Genomic DNA, 17,882 nt, shown 5'->3' with positions numbered 1-17,882 from the left:
TCTTCCTGACGCCTTTATATTTATTTATTTTTTAAAAAAGATTTCGCTTGTTTATTTGAGAGAGAGAGCATGCATGCGTGCTTCTGGCCAAATTTTCTTAGAACACACAATACTCTTAAAATTTGTTGGAGATTCTTTTTTTTTTTTTTTAATTCATTTATTTTGACAGAGAGAAATCACAAGTAGGCAGAGAGGCAGGCAGAGAGAGAGGAGGAAGCAGGCTCCCCACCGAGCAGAAAGCCCGATGTGGGGCTTGAACCCAGGACCTGGGATCATGACCTGAGCCGAAGGCAGCGGCCTAACCCACTGAGCCACCCAGGCGCCCCATTGGAGATTCTTTTAAAAATATTTTATTTATTGAGAGAGAGAGAGTTAGAGAGAGCATGAGTGGGGGAGAGGCAGAGGGAGAAGCAGGCTCTCTGCTGAGCAGGGAGCCTGATGCAAGGCTGGATCCCAGGACCCTGGGATCATGACCTGAGCTGAAGGCAGACGCTTAACTGACGCAGCACCCCGGTGCCCCATAAAATTTGCAGATTCTTTTTTATTTAATTTTAAATTTTTTTTGAAGATTTTATTTATTTATTTGACAGACAGAGATCACAAGTAGGCAGAGAGGCAGGCAGAGAGAGAGAGGAGGAAGCAGGTTCTCCAAGGAGCAGAGAGCCTGATGCGGGGCTCGATCCCAGGACCCCAGGATCATGACCTGAGCCGAAGGCAGAGGCTTTAACCCACTGAGCCACCGAGGCGCCCCTAAATTTGCAGATTCTTAAGATCTGCAGATTTTTACTTGATTCAGGAATTTTTATTGTATTTTATCTTGTTTTTAATTTAATTAAAATTACATATGCACATACTTTACATAAGTAAAGTTAAATAGTTTCTCAAGGCTTACAATGAAAAATTTCAGTCCTTTATTTCCTCCCCTCCCCATTTTCTGTTCCCCAGAAGCACCCATTTTCAATTATTTTAGTGGATCCATTTAGTATTTATATCTGTATTTCTAGTAACATTCTAATATTGATATTCCTTAGTTTTTCCATTTCAGACATTATCTGTTGATTTCCCACTATGGAAGATAAGGATTTAGCTTTCTTTCATGACCAGCCCTGCCCCTACGACATATACCCATACTTCCTTACCTTTTACCTCCCTAATTTTACTGTTTTGGTTAGTTCAATAATTGAAGTTTGTTATTATGGCTATTAACTATCAAAGAGGAAGTTTATCTCTCATCTTTCCTTGTGTCTTCAATACACTAACCCTCCCTGTCATCTTTCCAAAGTAATTATCATGATTTTGGTTAGATCAAATCAGTGATTACATTATGATGCATATATAAACATAAGTTACAGCTGAAACATTCAGTAACTAATGGTTAATTTTTTTCCTGCATATTTTTGTTTGCCTTGGTATTACTGTTTTCTCCCATTTCTTAGTTTTCCAGATACTTATCAATAATTCAACCCTAAACTAACCACCAAGTGCTCAAAACTCCTCTCAAAATGTTGAGACACACCAAGTATTTTGTCATTTTTGTCAGAAAAAATATGAGTATCCTGAGGACATTATTCCCAAAGCTTTCTGACCTATTCCAATCTGGTCTGATTGCCATCTACACCCAGAGCGAAGGTGTTATCTTGGAATCCTAGGGTTTCTTCTTCCTATAATCCTATAATCCCATGTCTTTCTTTCTTAGATTATGCCAGGGTTTTGGTGTTATAAATTCTCTAGCAGCTTTCTGAAAACAGATGCTTGGAAAGCAATTGTCTGTAAAATGCTTATTCTACTCTCATAGTTGATTGTTTGACTACATATAGATTTAAGAATTTTGAAAGCTGTCCTCCATTGTTTTATAGTTTCTAGTGCTGCTGTTAAAAGTTCAAAGCTGTTTTAGTTCCTTTATGTATGATATCTCCCCTCCCATCTAGAAGCTTCTTGGATCTTCTCTTTGACATCAGTGTTATAACAGTAAAATGTTCTCACATTTCACAATGACAACCTTGGTATGTTTCTTTTCATGCATTCTGCTGGGCACTGTTTCCTTTCAGTTTAGAAACCCAGCTCCTTTCGTTCTGAGAAATGTTTTTTATATTTCTTCATTGATGCTATCTCCCCTCTCCATTTTCTCTGTTCTCTTTTTCTGGAACTCCTAATATCAAATGTTGGACATCTTAGGTTGCTCCTTTAGTTTTCTTATTATTTTTCATCAATCTGTTGTTTTATTTTGCTTTGTGAGACATTTTTCAAAAATTTCCCCAAAATTTTCAACCTTTCTATTGAGTTTTTCATTTTTACCAAATGGTCCCCTTAAAAAAAATTTTTTTAGTATACTTGACCACAATGTAGTAATTCAACATCTCTATACCTTTATGCTAGCTTCACCACCAGTGCAGCTACCAAAGAATGCTATTACAGTATCATTGACTGTATATTCCCTAAGCTGTACCCTTCATTTCCATGATTTATTCATTCCGTAACTGGAAGCCTGTATCTCCCACTCCCCTTTACCTATTTTGCTCAACCCTTCACTCTCCTTCCCTCTGGTAACCATCAGTTTGTTCTCTGTATTTATAGCTCTGATTCTGCTTTTTTGTTTTTTATTTAATTTTTTAGATTCCATATGTAAGTAAAATATATGGCTTTTGTCTTTCTCAGTCTGACTTCATTTAGCATAAACCTCTAGGTCCATTCATGGTGTTGCAAATGGCAAGATCTCACCTTTTTAATGGCTGCATAATATTCGTGTGTGTGTGTATGTGTGTGTGTGTGTGTGTGTATGTGTGTGTGTGTGTGTGTGTGTGTACACATACATACCACAACTTCTTTATACATTCATCTATTGATGGACACCTAGGGTTCTTCCATCTCTTGGCTATTGTAAATAATGCTGCAATAAACACAGGGGTGCATATGTCTTTTCAAATTAGTGTTTTCATTTTCTTTGGATAAACAGCAAATAGTAGAATTACTGGGTCACATGGTATTTCTATTTTTAAGTTTTTGAGGAACCTCCATCCTGTTTTTCACAGTGGCTGTACCAATTTATATCCCCACCAACAGTGCATGAGGGTTTCTTTTTCTCCACATCCTCACCAACACTTGTTGTTTCTTGTCTTTTTTATTTTAGCCATTCTGCCAGGTGTAAGGTAATAGCTCATTGTGGGTTTGCTTTTTTAAAAAAAGATTTTATTTATTTATTTGGGAGATAGAAAGAGAGAGCATGAGCGGGAGGAGGGACAGATGGAGAGGGAGAGGGACAAACAGATTTCCTACTAAATGGGGAGCCCGACACAGGCTTGATCCCAGGACTCTGAGATCAAGACCTGAGGTGAAGTCAGTCACTTAACCGACTGAGCCACCCAAGGTGCCTGCTCACTGTGGTTTTGATTTGCATTTCCCTGATGATGAGTGATGTTGAACATCTCTTTATGTGTCTGCTGGCTCTCTGTCTGTCTTCTTTGGAAATATGTCTATTCAGGTCTTCTGTCCACTTTTAAGTCAGTTTTTTTTTTTTTGGTGTTGAGTTGTCTAGTTCTTTTTAAAGATTTGTTTATTTGAGAGAGAGTGAGAGCAAGCACATACACATGTTGGGTCAGGGGTAGAGGGAGAGAATCTCAAGCAGATTCCCTCCTGAGCATGGAGCCCAACATGGGCCTTGATCCCACGAAATATGAGATCACGACCTGAGCAGAAACCAAGAGTTGGATGCTTAACTGACCAAGCTACCCAGGCACCCTGGGTAAGTGCTTTATATATATATTTTGGATATTAACCTCTTATTGGATATATCGTTTGCAAATATCTTCTCCCATTCAGTGGGCTGCCTTTTTGTTTTGTTGATGGTTTTCTTTTCTGGGCAAAAGCTTTTTACTGCAATGTAGTCCCAATAGTTTATTTTTGTTCTTGTTTTCCTTGCCTTAGGAGACATATAGAAAAATGTTGTTATGGTCAATGTCAGAGAAATTATTGCCTGTGTTCTCTTCTAGGACTTTCATATTTCCAGGTCTCACATTTAGTCTTTAATCCACTTTGAGTTTATTTTTGTGTATGATGTTAGAAAGTGGTCCAGTTTCATTCTTTTGTAGCAGCTGTCCAGTTTTCTCAGCACCACTTATCGAAGAGACCATCTTTTCTATATTGTATATTCTTGGCTCCTTTGTCATAAGTTAATTGTCCATATAAATCATGGGTTTATTTCTGGGCTCTCTATTCTGTTCCACTGATCTCCATGTCTATTTCTGTGCCATTAAATGCTCCCTTTTTAATATAGCATTCTGCTTTTGGGTTCATGAATGCAGTATTCTCTCATCTCTCAATGAGGGCAAGGATTTTGGTGCACTTTGTTTGCTGCTGTATTCCTATCTCCTAGGATAGTGATATTCAGATGCTCAAATATTAGTGAATCTTTCTGAGTAATGTTACTTTTGAAGTTTTCTTCTCTCTGAACAATTTCTATTGGGTTTTCTGCTAACTTGGGTTTTTTTTCTGTTTGTTCCGGCCCCTACATCTTGTAATCTCTGTTTCTTTTTTATCTAAATTTAAGAGTGGCACAATAAATATTTCACTGTGAACACCCAACATGTGATGAGCTTTGTCAACTTTGAAATTCAAGGTAGGATGACCCAAGAAATGGGTTTTCCGGTGGGGATTCCCTGATGTCTATGTCTTTAGGTCTCCTCTTGGACTGTCTTTTACCAAAGAGAAGAATCTTCTAATATCCTTGCTTGACAGATACAAGCTTGGCTGCTGGTATATAGAAGCTAAGTGGGAGACAGAAGCTAAAGACCTCAGGACATACGTTAACTTTTTTTTGGTATTGTACCCCCCATTCTTTGTATGGTACCTCTAACCTCATTCATGCCTAGTGCCCCAATCCAGAGATCTACTTTACCCTCTTCCAAGAATAAATCTTATGAGGTTTGGTGGGGAGGAAATCTGAGCATCTATCTACAGTTTGGACGAATTCTCAAGTAATCCAGTTTTTAGCTTCACTTTTGGATATACTTGGTACTGCTGAATCTTGACTACTTAGAGTTTTGTAGGGTAAATCAGTCTACAGTTCAGCTTCGCCCACTGCTGGCTTAGCATTCAGCTTTCTCAGGTACCTTCAGCTGTCCTGCTTTCCTGTTTCCAAACTATGGTTGTTGCCTTTTCGTGTTTTTTTTTTTTTTTTTTTAAGATTTTATTTATTTATTTGTCAGAGAGAGAGAAAGCACAGGCAGACAGAGTGGCAGGCAGAGGCAGAGGGAGAAGCAGGCTCCCTGCTGAGCAAGGAGCCTGATGTGGGACTCGATCCCAGGATGCTGGAATCATGACCTGAGCCAAAGGCAGCTGCTTAACCAACTGAGCCACCCAGGCATCCCTGCCTTTTTGTTTTTAATCTTCTTTAGTCTTCTGGATTTATCCCTCTCTAAAATCTCCATCTTGCTGTTTTAGTGGGATTTCAGAAGTCATCATATTTACTTAGCCCTTCTATCTTTATATTAAAAGCCTTAAACTAGTTTGCCAAGAAGGCCTTATATCTTTGAATACAGCCTTTGGCCACATGTTTAGTTCTCTTTTTCAGAGATATTAACTTATTGAGTCCTCTTTGTCTTTTTTTTTTCCTATTAGATTCGCTATAATTTTTTTTTAAGATTTTTTTTTTTAAATTTATTTGACAGAGAGAGATCACAAGTAGACAGAGAGGCAGGCAGAGAAAGAGGGGGGGGGGGAGCAGGCTTCCTGCTGAGCAGAGAGCCCGATGCGGGACTCGATCCCAGGACCCTGAGATCATGACCTGAGCCGAAGGCAGCGGCTTAACCCACTGAGCCACCCAGGCGCCCGAGATTCGCTATAATTTTTAATCATTTCTTTTTTCATCAAAATCACTAAATACCTCAAGCCTTTCCTCTATGTCAATAATTTGATTTTCAGTGGTATCTGTTGTGTTCTTTGCTATTTTAATTAGTTCTCAATTTATTTTCTTAGTTCTATAATATCTTCTTTTATCTCATGTTGTTTTATCACCTCATCACTGGATTTTTATTTATTAAATTCACATTTTGATGAGTTGCTTTATAGCTGTATAGTACAGGAAATTCTAGTCATTGAATTATGTTTTTTTCAGGATACGTTGTCTTTTCAGAGTATTTTTCTTGCTTTCATTTGTTTGCTGTATGTTTCCGTAGTTGACATACTGATTCTTTTGGTCTTGTCCGTGCTTGTTTTATTTATTTTGATATGATATGGATGAGTTCTTACCTCTTATCCTCCTGTATCTGAGACCAACTACTATGTGTGGTGGTGATTTTTTTCCTTTTTGTTTATATTGAAGTATAGTGGATACACAATGTTACATTAGTTTCATGTGTACAACACTGTGATTTGACACCTTTTACTATGCTCACCAGAAGTGTAGCTACTATCTGTCACCATACAATGCTATTATAATACTATTGACTAAACTCCCTGTGTTGAATCTTTCATACCTGTGACTTACTCATCCCATTAACTTGAGGCCTGTACCTTCTATCCTTTACCTCTTTTTGTCCATCCTCACTTTCCTCCCCTCTGGCTACCACCAGTTTGTTCTCTTTATTTATGGCTCTGTTTCTGTTTTTTATTTTTTATTTTTTTAATTTTTTTTAAAAGATTTTATTTATTTATTTGTCAGAGAGAGGGAGAGAGAGCAAGCACAGGCAGACAGAATGGCAGGCAGAGGCAGAGGGAGAAGCAGGCTCCCTGATGAGCAAGGAGCCCGATGTGGGACTTGATCCCAGGACGCTGGGATCATGACCTGAGCCGAAGGCAGCTGCTTAACCAACTGAGCCACCCAGGCGTCCCTGTTTTTTTATTTTTTTTAAAAATTTTCTTTAAAAAAAGGATTTTATTTTATTTACTAGAGAGAGAAAGAGAGAGAGAGAGATAATGAGCAAGGAGGAGAAGCAGAGGGACACGGAGAAGTAGACTCCCCACTAAGTAGGGAGCCCCATGTAGGGTTCGATCCCAGGCCCTGGGGATCATGACCTCATGCCTAACGAACTGAGATGCCTAACGAACTGAGCCACCCAGGTGCCCCACCACATCTTCTTTATCCATTCATCTATCAGTGGACACAGGTTGCTACTATATCCACTGTAAATAATGCTGCAATAAACATAAATGCACATATCTTTTCAAATTTCTGTTTTTGTTTTCTTTGGGCAAATGCTCAGTAGTGCTGCTTATTTTGTATTCTGTGTACTTTTCTATGGCTTCAGGGAATGTAGAAGGAACATAGGGAACACGGCTAAGGAACTGCAGAATCTCTATTAAAATATTTTTCTTTCCTGAGATTCTGTTATATATTCTTGTTTCATTCCACATAATTAAGGGGTATATTCTATTCCTATGGAGGAATAGCTTCCAGCTTTATATTACGTCACCTATTCATTTGTAGGCTTGATATTTTGTTTCTGTTAAAGAGTCAGCCTCGTTGTTCATTTTCTCTGCTTCATCATTTACTTGCAAATAGTTGTTCCCACTGCTCCTCAGTCAGAAGAAGATAGAAGTACAGATACGTGTTCAGTTTGCTTCTTTCCAGCTATGGAGCTATTAGTGAGAATTTGCAGGATTTCATTAATATATCAGTATGGCTTCTGGTGAGCGGTGATAGGGTGGAATTGGGAGCCTACCTTTATTCCTTTCTCTTTCTTTCTTCTTCTTCTTCCTTTTTTTCTTTTTTTTTTTTTAAAGATTTTATTTATTTGACAGACAGAGATCACAAGTAGGCAGAGAGGCAGGCAGAGAGAGAGAGAGGAGAAAGCAGGCTCCCTGCCAAGCAGAGATCCCGATACGGGGCTTGATCCCAGAACCCTGGGATCATGACCCGAGCCGAAGGTAGAGGCCTTAACCCACTGAGCCACCCAGGCGCCCCTCTTTTTTTTATATGAGAGAGAGAGAGAGAGAGAGCATGAGCAGGGAGAGGTGCAGAGGGAAAAGCAGGCTCCCTGATGAGCAGGGAGCCTGATCTAGGACCCTGGGATCATAACCTGAGCCAAAGGCAGATGCTTAACAGACTGAGTCACCCAGGTGCCCCTATTCCTTCCTGTTTCTTGTCAGAATCTTGTTTCTTTCCTTGACCAACAATTTTTAAGCTTTATTATATTTAATTATCTTACTCTGCCATTATTGAAATTTCTGCCAGTTTTTTTTTTATTTATTTGGTAAAAAGATTTTATTTATTTGTCAGAGAGAGAGGGAGACAGCTTGAATGCACACGCACAGGGGCTGGGTGAAGGTGCATCAGGCAGAGGGCGAAGGAGGCTTCCCGCTGAGTAAGGAGCCCAGTGTGGGACTCCTGAGATCATGATCTGAGCCAAAGGTAGACGCTTAACTGACTGAGCCGCCCAGACAACCCCTTCTGCCAGTTTTATATTAATTGAGTTTTTCACATTTAATTAGGAACTAGTCAGGGGGAAGTTTGTGATGTAATCTGAAACAACAAATTTTAATCTGGAAGTGATATTATGCATGTATTTTTCAAGCATTGTCTATTTGTTTAGAAATAATAATAATGTCTACTATTTTTTGACGACTTATTATGAAAGAGGTGTTAGGTTGTTTTACATACATTTATTCCCCATGCAGCCCTATTATTATCAAACCCATTTTTATTGACGAGAAAACAAAGCCTCTAATACCAAACTCTAACCCATTGGGGTAATTGGGCTAGCTAAAGCTAGAATTTGATTTCATTTTCATTAAATTACATAATTTGAAATACGTCCCCTACCTCTGTTGTGCTAGGTAGCAAAACAATAAGTAAGATACTTTTCTTTCCCAATTTACTCCTTTTACATTAGTTTCATCCAGGCTTCAAACATTTTTGTTTTATTTTGTTTTGTTTTTAAGCAGCAAAATGGGTTTAATCAAGAATTACAGGAGCGCCTGGGTGGCTCAGTTGGTTAAGCCTCTGCCTTCAGCTCAGGTCCAGATCCCAGGGTCCTGGAATCGAGCCCTGCATCAAGTTCTCTGCTTGGCAGGGAGCCTGCTTCCCCCTCTCTCTGCCTGCCTCTCTGCCTACTTGTGATCTCTTTCTGTCAAATAAATAAATAAAATCTTAAAAAAAAAAGTAGAATAACAGAGAACTGCAATCTGGGACAAAACCACAGACAAGTCAAACTCAGACTCCAAACAGTTTTCAAACTTTCCTGTGTACTGGTATCAGACAGTACAGCTCTGAGTATGGTGGCTTCTGAAGAAAAAGTCCATAGTGGGCAAGCACTCAATAAATGCTGATTAAAGAAGATGTGTGACTGGGTTGCCTATTTGTAGCCATTACGATGGCTACTATCAAAAACCAGAAAATAACAAGTGTTGAGAAATGTAGAGAATGCAGAGAAACTAGAACATTTGTGCACTGTTGGTGTGATTGTAAAACAGCACAGTCACTATAGAAAACAGTAGAGAGGTTTCTCCAAACACTGAAACTAGAACTGTCATAGAATCTAGCAATCCCACTTCTGGGTGTATATCCAAAAGAATTCAAAGCAGGATCTCAAAGGGATATGTGCACACCCATGTTCACTGCAGCATTATTCACAACAGCCAAGAGGTGGAAGTGACTCAAGTGTCTGCTGAGAGATGAATACATTTAAAAAAAATGTGGCATGTCCACACAACGGAATATTATGTAGCCTTACAAAGGAAGGCATTCTGACACGTGCTACAACATGGATGAACCCTGAGGATTTTATACTAAGTGAAATAAGCCAGTTAACAAAGGACAAATACTGCATAATTCTACTTATCTGAGGCATCTAACATAATCAAATTCATAGAAACAGAGAGTTGAATGGCAGTTACCAGGAGCTGGGGACAGGAAAAAGGGAAGAGCTATTGTTCAACAGATGCAGAACTTTAGTTCTGCAAGATGAAAAAGTTCTGGAGATCTGTTCCACAACAATGTGAATATGTTTAACACTAGTGAACTGTACACTTAAAAGTGGATTAGATGGTAAATTTTATGTTGTGTGCTTACCACAATTAAAGAAAAGGAAGCTCCAGAACACTTTTAGAAAGACAGTCCTGTTCCCTCTTCTCCCCACAGCTGCTTTGCCCTACTGCTATGCAGGATTTGAATCTACCTTGGCAAAAAAGACACAGGGAAAAGCTAAGCTTGTACAGTGAAGAAAAGCCTTCATCCTGTCTCATGGGAAAACAGTCACATACTTTTGTCAATTTCACACAGTATAATCTAGCGTTCATTCCCCCTTTCCCACCCACTGGGTGGTTTTATTTTGTTTTAAGACCAGGAGAACTGCCAGAAAGAAAACCCTAGGGCTTACTTGTGCAGGATGGATCCCTTAACGACCAGCTCTTCATCCAAGTCCGCTTCATTAGCCATGAAGAGCAGCCTCTTTCCTGTGCTGTCCACTCCGATGAAGTCACGCTGCTCCACTGGATCATACAAAAGAAGGGAAATCAAACAAAGCCATTTGCCTCTGCCTGCATGACGAAGTCAGGGGGACAGGACACCTGCTCACAATTCTCTTGGAACAAAATACAGGATTGTCATACAGCACATACCACAATGTTTAAAACATGGCTAGTCAAAATGTTTTTGTATTGTTCTAAAGGATAGTGTTAGGTTAACTGGTGAAGTCTGAATAAGATTTGTAGATTAAAGTATTGTAGCAGTGTAATTTTCTGTTTTAACAGACTGTCTTTTCTGGGTGGCAGTGAGGGGGGGACAGGATATACACAGATGTATTTAAAGGCAAAGGGAAGGGACGCCTGGGTGGCTCAGTTGGTTGGACGACTGCCTTCGGCTCAGGTCATGATCCTGGGAGTCCCGGGATCGAGTCCCGCATCGGGCTCCCAGCTCCATGGGGAGTCTGCTTCTCTCTCTCACCTTCTCCTCGCTCATGCTCTCTCTCACTGTCTCTCTCTCAAATAAATAAATAAAATCTTAAAAAAAAAAATAAAGGCAAAGGGAATCATACCTGCAACTTATTCTCAAATAGCTAAGAAAAATAATAATAGTATATGTAATATATTGTTTATACACATTATATATTGAAAGTATATCACAAGGAGAGCAAATGATAGGACAAATGTTAACATTTGGGGAATCTGGGTAAAGGATATATAAGTTCTCTACTAATTTTGTAATCATTCTGTAAATGTGAAATTATCCCAAAAACTAAGAGTTAAGGAGGTGGTAGTTATGTTCGTTTGACTGTGGCAATCATTTCATAATCATGTCTACATATGTCAAAACATCACTGCATACTTTAAATATACAGAATTTTTGTCAAAAATAAAAATCAAAAATAAAAAGCCAAGGGGGTTATGGAGAGGGTGGTTGAGTTATGGACATTGGGGAGGTATGTACTACGGTGAGTGTTGTGAAGTGTGTAAGCCTGATGATTCACAGACCTGTACCCCTGGGGCAAATAATATATTATATGTTAATGAAAAAAAAAAAAGCCAAATAAATGGATAGTCCATAAACTCATTACATGGCACAGAAGATCAGTATAAAAAGGAATTCTTTCTCTGCAAATAACACCCAAGGTCTCCTCACTGTGGAAGTGGGAATAACATTATTTAAGGATATGTACATTAATCAACATTAACCATATATCTATTAGATTTTATGCTGTGTAAGAGAGCACTGAAAGAAAACAAGGTGCCTATTTACTATTGTGGAGAGTTCTCTGGTAGATGGTGATGTTACAGGCTGTTGTATTATTGCTGTTTTCTGTATTATATTTCTTTCCCTAACCAGATTATAAATTCTTCTAAGGCAGGCTTATGATTCCTTTATATCTCCTGTAACATCTAGTATAGTGTCAGGCACTTAATAAAAACTACTAACAGTATCTATCTATAGCTTACAAAAGCATTTTCACATAGAGGAAGTGTAGCATCATGATAAAGAATGCCTTTGAGACCTAACCACCTGGGTATAAATCCCACTTACTAGCTATATGTCTTTGAGCAAGATACGTTTCCATCCCTCAGTTTCATCTGCAAAATGTGTATCATAATAGTGTTTACCTCACACAGGCTTATTATGAGGAATAAATCAGTTAATATTTGCAAAGCTCTTATAACCTGTATAAGAGCTTAACTCAAACATTAAATAAAATGTTCATGTTTTAAAAAACTAAACAAAATGCATACTCTCATTTGGTCCTCACAGCAATCAAATAAAGGAAGGATCTCTTTGAAAAAGAAAAAAATAGTTGAGCTCTAGAAAAATAATACTGCTTTTTTCTTCCTTTCTTTTTTTAAGCAGGCTCCACGTACAGTTTGGATCCCAACGTGGGGCTTGAACTCATGACCTTGAGATCAAGAGCCCGATGCTTAATCAACCAGGCCACTCAGGAGCCTCTAGATCCTCTAGTATTTCTTTCTTTCCTTTTTTTTTTTTTTAATTTTTTTTTTTTAATTTATTTGACAGACAGAGATCACAAGTAGGCAGAGAGGCAGGCAGAGAGAGAGGGGAGGAAGCAGGCTCCCCGCTGAGCAGAGAGCCCGATGCGGGGCTCGATCCCAGGACCCTGGGATCATGATCTGAGCTGAAGGCAGAGGCTTTAACCCACTGAGCCCCACCCAGGCGCCCCGATCCTCTAGTATTTCTAAAGATGAGTTTGTCTGCCTCCTACTGACAGACAACAGTTACTACATAACTGAACATGCTTCATTGTTGGCTGCAACTGCCTGTACACCTAGAACCAAATGTATTACTCAAGTGTATAATGTGTTTAGCCCAGGTGCTTGAAAGCATTCTCTCCTTCAGATGGTTTCTGGTCATCTATTCATCTGTAGCATCTGAATCTAAATAGGGAAAAACTATCATAAAAAGTTATATGTTGGGGGGCGCCTGGGTGGCTCAGTGCATTAAAGCCTCTGCCTTTGGCTCAGGTCATGATCCCAGGGTCCTGGGATCGAGCCCCGCATCGGGCTCTCCGCTCGGTGGGAAGCCTGCTTCCTTCTCTCTCTGCCTGCCTCTCCACCTATGTGATCTCTCTTTCTGTCAAATAGATAAATAAATAAAATCTTTAAAAAAAAAAAGTTATATGTTGGGGCGCATGGCTGGCTCATCAGAAGAGTATGTATGTGACTCTTGATCTCACAGCCATGAATTTGAGCCCCACACTAGGTGTAGAGATTACTTAAATAAATAAATAAACTAAAAAAAACCCAAGTTATACGTTGGGGTTTTTTTTTTCCTCAATAACCAAAATTAGTGAACTCCAAAGAAGGAAGGGTAAATAATACCGATTACCAATTTGAAGGTAAGTTTTACAGGAAATTTCAGTTGAAGTGAATTTTGCAGAGAATTTCAAATGCCACACAGTAGATATGACATATATTAATTCATCCATTACAAGGAAACTTGAGAATATAACAGTCTGCAACAGTCTGATTATGAGCCAATATTTTAAAAAGAAACACACAGATGTTATTTTTGGATATAATTTGGAGTGCTTACTCTATCCAAGTCCTTCAGCCCACAAAACCTTGAATTACTGAATGTCCTGGGAGCAGTGATTTCCACAGTCCATGTTTCAGCTATGTGCTCTTTACTCACATTCCTCACTCTCAGGGTCCCCTCCCTATATTTGCTTCCTCGTAGCTACCATAGTAACTGGGACCTACGAATATGCTACAAATTATAGGAACCTGGGAAAGATTTCTTTCTGTTCTAACAATGTAAATTCTACTTTGGGAGCAGAGCAAGAAATATCAGAATGTCTATCCTAAGAAGACTAAAAAAATGAGATTAAGAAAACAGTTAAAACTATGAATTTCCATTAAAAAAATTCTGTCAACTACTCATAATTTTTTTCTAGTTGATTTTTACTAGTCTGCCTGACCCTTTTGTTTCTTCTATAGTCATTTACTTATCCATTCATTCATTCAACTAATAAATGTACTTGTGCACCTCCCCTATGACAGGCATTATGTTGGCCATTATAGTAGGGAATTTCATTTCCTCATTTTATAAGGCTAGCAGGATCCTGATGCCAAGACCAGAAAAAAATATTATGAGAAAGGAAAATTACAGGCATATTAATTTATTACATAAGTACAAGGATCCTAAACAAAATATAGCAAATCAAAACTAAAAATGTATATAGTAGCCCTTTTGCCTCATTGCAGCTGAGAGAGCAGGCTGGGTTACCAGCAGCTCTATGGGAGCCATCTGAGAAAATTTGGTCAGGGTTCTTGTTCTTGCCATGGCTGCTCAAACCAGCATGTTCTCATCCTGAAATCTGACTTCAATATGCTGCCAGTGTTTCTGTAAGTACGTGAAGGCTTCATTAAGTTGGATTTAGTGAACTTCCTTAAATGGGTCATCCAAGATACCTACCTTAACTGTAGATCTCCTAGATACCTCCCTTAATGCCAACTCACGGTACATAAAATAAAAATACTTCAATTATGGAAAAAATGTATATAGTAGATTTATTTTTTTTTTTAAGATTTTATTTATTTATTTGACAGAGAGAGATCATAAGTAGGCAGAGAGGCAGGCAGAGAGAGAAGGGGAAGCAGACTCCCTACTGAGCAGAGAGCCTGATTTGGGGCTCAATCCCAGGACCCTGGGATCATGACCTCAGCTGAATGCAGAGGCTTTAACCCACTGAGCCACCCAGGCGCCCCTATATAGTAGATTTAAAAGGTTACAAATTTGTTGTTCTTCCCTTCAAGAGGTAAGGTCTAGAACGTAAAATGGTATAGCTACAATATAAAATAGTTCCTCAAAAAATTAAAAATAGAGGGGTGCCTGGGTGCTGAGTTGGTTGCATCTGCTCTTGGCTCAGGTCATGATCCCAGAGTCCTGGGATCAAGCCCCGCACTGGGCTCCCAGCTCAGCAGGGAGTGTGCTTCTCCCTCTCCCACTCCCCCTGCTTGTGCTTGCTTGCTCTCTCTCTGTCAAATAAATAAATAAAATCTTAAAAAAAAAAACAAAACAAACAGAATTACCACATGATTCAGCAATTCTATTTCTGGATATACCACCCCAAAAAACAAGAGGCAGGGTTTCACAGAGACATGTGTACACCCCTGTTCATAACAGCATTATTCAGAATAGCTGAAATGTGAAAGCAACCCAAGTGTCCACTGATAAAGTAATGGATAAGCAAAATGCAATATATACATACAAGAAAATATAATTCAGCCTTAAAAATGAAGGAAATTCTGCAATATGCTAAGCACAGATCAACCTCAGAGGCGTTACACTATGAAATAAGCCAGTGACAGAAAGCCAAACACTGTATGATTCCACTTACATATGGTACTTAAAGTAGTCAAAATCATAGAGACAGAAAGTATCATGCTGGCTTCGGGGGGGCTTGGGGGAGGAGGAAATGAGGAGTTACTGAGTTCCAGTTTCACAAGATGAAAAGAGTTATGGAGATGGATGGTGGTGATGGTTGCACAGCGTTATAACTGTATTTAACACCAATGAACTATACACTTAAAAAAAGATGGTAGGGGCGCCTGGGTGGCTCAGTGGTTTAAAGCCTCTGCCTTCAGCTCAGGTCATGATCCCAGGGTCCTGGGATCAAGCCCTACATCGGGCTCTCTGCTCAGCAGGGAGCCTGCTTCCCCTCCTTCTCTCTCTGCCTGGCTCCCTGCCTACTTGTGATCTCTGTCTGTCAAATAAATAAATAAAAATATTAAAAAAAAAAAGATGGTAAATTTTACATGTATTTTATCACCATAAAAAACTGAAGGAAAAAAAGAGCTCATGGGAGGGGAAGAAAAAAAAGAGGTTATGGTCTAGTTCCCCATCCCTTATATCCAGGCTGGCCTAGCCCCTAGCTTTAAAGAATGCAATGAAAGTGATACAGACTGAGTTCCAAGCTTAGATCCAAGAGACTTTGTTTGTAGTTTCCTCTCTTACTCTTTTAGAACGTGCTGCTGCCATGTGAACAAGCTTGGGCCCCCAGTATGGTAACAGACTAGATGGAAAGAGAAACCCAACTATCACAGCTGAGGGCCTAGACATATCTGTGAGCCCAACTGTGGTAGGTCGTCTCTAAGAATGCTAATTGCCTCTCAGTAGTCACACCCTTCTGTATCCCCCCCCACACACACTGAATATGGGTTGGCCCAGCAGCTTGCTTCTAACCAACAGAATGTGTCAAAGGTGATGAGATACTATTTTTGTGATTCAGTCACATAACTTTGTAACTTCTGTCTTGCTAGAAGGTTCTTTCCCTTGCTGGCTTTGGTGAAGCAAGTTGTTCTGCTGAAGAGGCCCAAGTGATAAGGAAATGAGGGCAGCTTCTGGCCAACATCCAGTTAGAAACTGAGGCTCTCAGTCCAACAGTCCTCAGGGAACTGAATTTTTGCCAATAAACAAGTGAGCTCAGAAGCAAATCCTTTCCTAGCTGAGCCTTCAGATGAAACCTCAACCCTAAATGACACATTGATTTCAGCCTTGTAAAAGACTCTGAGTCAGAGGGCCCAACTAAATAATGCCTGGATTCCTGACCCACAGTATTGTTTTAAGATGTTAAGTTTGTGGTAATTTGTTATGCAACAATAGATAATTTACACAACAGATAATATACACTAGCTGATAATCACTTGAACAGAAATGAGCCAACTCAGTTACAACAGGCCAAACTGCCAACCTAAAGAATAATGAAGAAGCAGAAGATTACACAAATCATGCTACCTTTCTTTGCAGGTTGTAACTTTACATTTCTAAAAATTCAATTTATTCTATTACTTTTTAAAATTTTATTTATTTATTAGAGAGAGAGAGAGAGAGAGAGAGCGAGCGAGCATGAATAAGTGGGGGAGGGGCAATGGGAGAAACAGGCTCCCCACAGAGCAGGGAGCCTGATGTGGGGCTTGATTCTGGGACCCCAAATCATGATCTGAGCCGAAGGCAGACACTTAACTAACTGAGCCACCCAGGCACCCCTAAAAAATTCAATTTAAACTAAAGCAAAATAAAACAAAAGCAGTTTACCCATTTCTCCTATCTCCCACTCCCCATCTCTGAAAACCACCAATATATTCTCTGTATCTATGAGCTTAGTTTGTTTTCTTTAAAGTTTTTTTTTTTAATTTTTAGATTTTATTTATTTGTCAGAGAGAGAGAGCCAGTGCACAAGAAGGGGAGCGGCAGGCAGAGGGAGAAGCAGGCTCCCCGCTTAGCAAGGAGCCCAGTGCAGGACTTGATCCCAGGACCCCGGGATCATGACCTGAGCCGAAGGCAGACGCTTAACTGACCGAGCCATCCAGGTGGCCCTCTATGAGCTAATTTTTTTTTTTTTTTTTTTTTAGATTCTACATGTAATTTTAGATTCTACATGGTATCTGTCTTTCTGTCTGACTTACTTCACTTAGCATAATATCCCTAAGGTCCAACCATGTTGTTGCAAATGGCAAGATTCCATTCTTTTTTTGTGGCTGAATAATCTTCCATTGTGTATAGATACCACAATTTCTTTATCCATTCACTTAGGTTGTTTCCATATTTTGGTCACTATAAATAAAGCTGCAAGGAACCAGGAGTTGCATATATCTTTTTGAATTAGTGTTCTCATTTTCTTTGGAGAAATACTTGGTAGTAGAATTATTGGATCATATGGTAATTCTTTTTTTTAATTTTTTTTTAATTTTATTTATTTATTTGACAGAGATCACAAGCAGGCACAGAGGCAGGCAGAGAGAAAGGAGGAAGCAGGCTCCCCGCTGAGCAGAGAGCCCGATGCGGGGCTCAATCCCAGGACCCTGGGATCATGACCTGAGCCGAAAGCTGAGGCTTAACCCACTGAGCCATCCAGGCGCCCCTTTTTTTAATTTTTTTTTTAAAGATTTTATTTATTTATTTGATAGAGAGAGATCACAAGTAGATGGAGAGGCAGGCAGAGAGA

At 39.3% G+C, this 17,882-nt stretch overlaps 1 protein-coding gene across 4 annotated transcripts in view; it reads right to left on the bottom strand.

Annotated features, from left to right (window-relative positions):
- The window catches only part of EIF2B3 (eukaryotic translation initiation factor 2B subunit gamma), a 129,611-nt gene that overhangs the window by 70,153 nt on the left and 41,576 nt on the right, over positions 1–17,882 (bottom strand). For all 4 annotated transcript variants that reach the window (XM_047726476.1, XM_047726477.1, XM_047726478.1 and 1 more), the window contains one exon: positions 10,311–10,422. In XM_047726476.1, the coding sequence (XP_047582432.1) occupies positions 10,311–10,422 (112 nt within the window). The remainder of the gene's footprint in view (positions 1–10,310; positions 10,423–17,882) is intronic.

This window comes from Lutra lutra, chromosome 4 (assembly GCF_902655055.1).
Source record: "Lutra lutra chromosome 4, mLutLut1.2, whole genome shotgun sequence".
Lineage (NCBI taxonomy): Eukaryota > Metazoa > Chordata > Mammalia > Carnivora > Mustelidae > Lutra > Lutra lutra.
This window is presented reverse-complemented; position numbering and strand designations above follow the sequence as displayed.